At 32.7% G+C, this 6,104-nt stretch overlaps 1 protein-coding gene across 1 annotated transcript; it reads right to left on the reverse strand.

The window, feature by feature from the left end:
* Positions 1 to 1,086: 1,086 nt before the first annotated feature.
* Positions 1,087 to 4,061, reverse strand: LOC120076837 (uncharacterized protein YnbD-like). Its single transcript, XM_039030779.1, has 2 exons — positions 3,355 to 4,061; positions 1,087 to 1,475 (listed from the first exon to the last, which is right to left on the reverse strand). Exons 1-2 carry the CDS (start codon positions 3,896 to 3,898, stop codon positions 1,255 to 1,257), a joined length of 765 nt encoding a protein of 254 aa, XP_038886707.1. The 5' UTR covers positions 3,899 to 4,061; the 3' UTR covers positions 1,087 to 1,254.
* Positions 4,062 to 6,104: the final 2,043 nt, after the last annotated feature.

Genomic DNA, 6,104 nt, shown 5'->3' on the forward strand with positions numbered 1-6,104 from the left:
AGATTAACTAGCAGCGGTTACCGAAAAACGATCACCAATAGTTGGTTGTCGGAAAACATTGGGTCGAAAGTTGGTCGACAACAGTTATCGAAAAATGTCATCGGAAGTTAGCTGACAACGATTGTCAGAAAGGGGTCATCGAGAAATAGTGATAAAAGGTTTGTCTAGACGATCACCGAAAAATAGTCCTACGAGAGTTGACAGGTGGTAGTCATCGAAATATGGTCATAAAAAATTGGTCGATAACGGTTTTCAAAAAGTGATCGTCCGAGGTTGGTCGACAGTAGTTGCCGAAAAAACAATAGCTGAAAGTTGGTCACTAGCAATCGCCATAAAACAGTGATTGGAGGTTGACCACCGATAGCACCAGAGACCGTGGTCAGAGATTGGCTGGTGATTGTCATCAAAGACAGTTGAGGTTGGCTAACAGGGATCGCCGAAGGTGGTGCTTGAAGTTTTTCACTCAAAATTCATTATTCTAAAAGTTGATTTTAAGTGGTTATCTTAAACCAACTTATTTTATAAACTCGTTTTTCAAAATCCATTATAAGTGGTTCCCAAACACATGAATTCTTTTTGAAAAACTTATTTTTTAATTTAATCACTTGAAAACACAATCAAGTTTCAATCCCAAAAAAATTCACTTCGCAAAATTGTTAAATATTAAAAGTAAGAAACATCATAAAAGTTGAAGATTATTGGAGTTAAAATTTGAAAATATTTTACAAGTTAATAGTTAAAAGGAGAAGAAAAGAAGCTCAACGAAAATTTGAAAGATTTACCACAATAGATGGTATGTATTATGAACGACCATAAGATATTGATAACTTGAATAGAAAGTTTGAATCTCGATTTTTCAAGGACAATTAATTGCGAGGATAAGAGATCAAACTTCTTGAATCTCAACCTTTCTAATTTTATTTATTTATTTGTTTGTTGAAAAGAAGAAATATATATATATATATATATATAACACTATTTTTAACCAAATAATGTTATTTTCATTATGATCACTTCTGTTTTTCAACACATATTTTCTCTAAGTTACAACATGAAGAAAAAGAAATGAAATAAACCTAACAGAAATTGAAGGACAAAATCCAAAATAGAAAGATGAAAGTTCTTGTTACAGAGAGTTTACTTGTTTACCTATTAATATTACCAGGAATCAATGTTCATCCAAGCAATAAGATATGCGAGGTTACAAGGGGAGGGGTTTGAAATTGTGGCCTATTATATTCATATTTTTGCTATTCAGCTACCAGAAAGAAGCTTAGAACTCACGTCATTGTCTCTCTTCTTCTTTGGAGCGGATAGCCGATGTTTTGACCATTCTTCCAAGGCTTTGCGATGAGAAGAATTCATCCGGATGCAAGGTCGTTTTTCCTTTATTATCTTCTCTGCATCTTTCCAATCTTCTGCCTCTCCTAGAGCCACTAATGCTGCACACGTAACCGCAACGCTTCTTCCGTGACCTGAAAAATAGGAAGAAAGATGTCGATATGACAATATCATTACCTTACTATGGTCACTATCGGAATGTAACAAGGTATTTGTTCCACGGACAGTGATTTCAAATATAACAAGAACACATCTTCTGTGACCTACCAGATTTTCAACTATAGAAACTGTGGAAACTTGAAAATGTCATATACAGAGGTCGAACGCATCTTTGGTAAACTGGAAGTTAAAAGGGGACATTCTACATCTAGTTTGAGTTCAATGGCTTTGGCTAAGACATCTCTACTGAGTTTGAATCCTCATCCTCGTATTTATACTGTAATATTCTTTTAAGGAAAAAGAAAAGAAGAAGAAAGAAAACCATTGGACAGTACTATTCTAAATTTGAAGTTAGCTCAGCATAAATATTACTATTTATTTGTGCAACCAATGCTTAAATTTTGTAAAGTTATAGTCGAAAATTGGGTATACTTAAATATGTTTGGTTTAGGGCGGTTATCAAATATAGTAAATGAACAAAAATATGTATAAATATAGTAAAATTTCACTGTTTATTGCGATAGATTGCGATAAACTACTATTTGTATCATGATAGACACAGATAGTAGTTTATCGCGGTCTATTGCGGATACTCTGATATTTTACTATTATTTATAAATATTTTCAGCAGTTTTGTCATTTAAAATAATTTTTCTTTCGTTAATGGATTTGTAATTCGCAATAATGAATATGCAGCTTGAGAGGATGTTCCCAAAGGTTTGGCTTATGTAATCCATAGGTTAGCGTACTAAGGGCCTGAGATAAATCAATATACCAAACCTAAAGTCAGTTTCACAACTTCAAATTATACCAACCTAACCCATGAACCAAGGACATAGTAATGTGCAAGAATAGAGCCTACTATGCCTAGCATGGTAAAAATTTCAACTTGTCAAAGAATTTCCACCAATACAATAGCAAAATGTCAGAACAGGTACAAACATTGGAAGAACAAGAAATTCCAGATAAAGAAACAGTGCAACCAACTCTAGTAAAAGAACAGCTGGAGGAAAAGAAAAAAAAACAATCAAGACGCAAAGCAGCATGGAGGGCACTATAAACAATTAGCAGTGCGGCGGGATAGGAGGTCGAAATCCAAGATTCTAGGAGGACATCAAATGGTCAGCCTAATGTATTATCATTATTTCAGCACGCTCTCTAAAAAAAAACCCATGAAATAGAATGCAAACTAAGAATCAAGTAAGAAGTGGTCCAAGCGATGAGTTCAGGTTGAACAAAAAATGAAAGTTCCTTCCATCCATCAAAGCACAGAAGTCCTAATCTTTCAGAAAATAGATTCCTATAATGAAAAGCGCATAACTACATGGATATGCTCACGTTAAAATTCTCCTTAAGAGGTATCGACAAGAAATTGGAATGCAGTAATATTGATTCATAAAAATACAAAAGAAAAGATTCTCTCTTGATTCAAACACTAAACTGGCAGGATAGGGATAGAGAAAGAGGAAAAAAGCGAAGTGAAAACATAAGCATCATAGTATCATCAATTAACAAACAATCATCACCGAAGCATAGTCATTCACTCAAATCCAGTTAACCAACCAGGGACAGAACCACCAAGAGCAAGCTAGATGGAAAACTTCAAACTCCTACACTTATCTATACAACCTTTTACCTCTACTAAACAAACTAAGTAGATGTTCGGGAGTGGTTTTGAAATTGTAAGAATCAAAAATTTTTTCATATTTAAAAAAGGTATCGGAGTGATTTTAACAATTTCAAAATCACTCCCAAAATGACCGGTAAACGCCCTTCTCCTTCTTTACTCCATCCCTATAAAATGCACAGGAAAATTAAAGCATTTCAACAAATCAGTACCGCAAGAGAGATTACCATAAGCACAATGGATGAACACTGGCTTCTTCTGCTCTCTTTTTCTACAAATCCACCGAACAGCTGATTCGATTTCTTGAGGCTGAGGAGAGCGTGTATCCCAAGTTGGAACACACAAATAACCTGAACCAGAAACGTCCAAACACCTTGGCAATTCACAAGTACAATCAACAATGGCAGGATTGCAAGGAGGCAATCTATCAGGTGAACTAGGCCACCCTCCAACAAATAAACCTTCACAAATTTCACTGTAAGGATCATCTCTACGGTACAATCCACGCAATGAAGGAAGATACCGAACGAAATACAAAAATGGACCAAAAATAATTATGGACCAAATTGGGAAAGTCCCATCTGATTTCTTCCCCAAAAGCAGGGGAAGATTGATAGATGGAAGAGAAGCAACTGAAACCAAGAGAGAAACTAAAGAAGCATATAAGAATTGAAACGATAACAATCTGAAACCATAGAATCTAAGAAATAGAAATAGAGAGAATAAGGTTGCTGCCTTCAACCCTATCAAAGATGAAAGTCCTGGTTTCATCGTTTTGAAACCTCAAAAATTTAGATTAATCGAAACCCAGAAAGAATTTTTCAGATTAGAAGATGAAATGGGATCTTACAGTTTGGAAATGTATTACGATCTTATGAAAACATAGAAGCCAAGGAGGACTGTGACCCACCAATCCTCGTTGAAATGAACCCCAAAGGAGAAATTATATTAATATTTTTCTTTATGATTCCGAAATTGATAGTATATGGTATGAATACTATCTCATTGTTTATTTTAGCTTTATACGCTCAAATTCGTAATAATTTAATATTTGAACTTAAAAAATAATAATTTAATTTTTATATTTTAAAATTTATAACGATACAATTCCTATCACGAAAAATATTAATGTTTCATTAAAATTTTTCTTATACGTTTTTAGATTGATAAAGATCAAGAATTGAATTTATTTATATACTATAAATACTAAGTTGTTATATAATCAAAAAATTGCACTTAATCTTGATGAAAATTTGCATAATAATGACTAAATAGTTACTTATTAAAATTCAATGATTAAATTGTTACAAATTTAAAAGCATGAGAATTAAATCATTGTCTACTAAAGTTATAGAATAAATTGTTACTCTCATGAAAGTTCAAGGACCAAAAGTGTTTTTAAACCTAATATTAATGATATAAGTTTTAATTAAAATTAATTATCCATCTATTAAAATTAATTTAATCACTTCTCGTTACATAGTAAGCTAGACATTTGGTCCACTGAGTGGAGCTAATATGTTAAAGTTAGTAAGTTTGTGTTTGGAATGTAGAGTTGTAAGATGAAATTCCTTGATAATTGTAAAAAAATAGATTAAGAGGAGAAATTGAATTTACTCGATAAATGTGAAAAGTAGAGATAAATGAAAAAAAAATAGAATTTCTTGATAAATGTAAAAAATAGAAAAATATTGAAATATGAAGTTATTCGATAAATGTGAAAACTTCAACTATTGAACATGAAGTTGTTTACACTAACTTAAAAAGTTGATGGGCCAAACGGCCCCTAGTTTTTATTTTATTTTATTTTTTATTTTTTACAAAGGTGTTAGGATTACTAAAAAGAGAGAGGGGTCTTAAGGTCCGAGGTCAAGGTACACATAAAGCACTATAACTGTTTGGGTTGATGCCCTAAATCTCGTGGTTTCGTAGATCATAAGTTATTTATACAATGAATTATTTATTTAATAAAATAAAGTGTTATTTTATTTGACATTTAGTATACATTAACCCAAAAACCAATAAACAAAGACCTTAGGTTATTTAGTGTAGCTTAAATATGTATGTGGTAGCATACAAGTGGAGCATGTTTAAGTAATAATCTGAATGGTCTGTAATAGATTGATCAGGCTGGGTACTTTATCTTGATGACACTATAGATACAGTCCACTTTGTAATTGTTACGATTGTTGTAAAGTGTTACAAATGATCTGATCCTGATCATTTCTGTGGAGACATGTGAGTGAGGGTATAAGACCAAACCACAAAATGATTAGTCTCTCTTTTCAACACCGTTACTTGAAAAGACTTACATATCACTAGAATGACCATATGTGACTTGACCTTAATCTTGTGAGTGAACTCCTGCCTATAAGGATGGTTCTTTGATTTGTATGGGTGAGAGTTGTCAGATTCTCCAACTCAATATGCCTACCATTTTGGGGATTCGTCCAAATGGGAAGCTGGGAACACAATTACACAAGATAGAATTCACTCATTGTTAGGGTAAGTAGATAAATTGCTCCTTTAAGAACTGATTTCGAGTCTTGAATAATGAGGCATCTCACCCTCTCACTGGTCAGAGAGGGGTCTATTTTATAGTTGACTATAACTAATTGTTCATTAGAGGGATCAGTGGTCTTAAAGAGTTAGATGTAATTATAGGGGTAAAATGGTAATTTTAACGTAGTTGTAGTTACGAGCAATTTATGAATGGTAAACTTATTGTTGATTGGTTATATCCAATTGATACAAAAATATATCTAAAGTACGAAGAGTGCGATTGTCGGTCTTTAGTGAAATGACCGGCATATAAATATTGATTAATTTAATTAAAGAGTTTAATTAATTAATTTCGTATCATTGAAATTTCTAATCTATAGGTTCATAAGGTCTCATAGTAATTTAGGCACAGGAAGAGCCAAAACTTTGAATATTAGATGAGCTAATTTACAAATAATCTCTCATGGATTTATTG

The sequence above is a fragment of the Benincasa hispida genome, chromosome 4, assembly GCF_009727055.1.
Source record: "Benincasa hispida cultivar B227 chromosome 4, ASM972705v1, whole genome shotgun sequence".
NCBI lineage: Eukaryota > Viridiplantae > Streptophyta > Magnoliopsida > Cucurbitales > Cucurbitaceae > Benincasa > Benincasa hispida.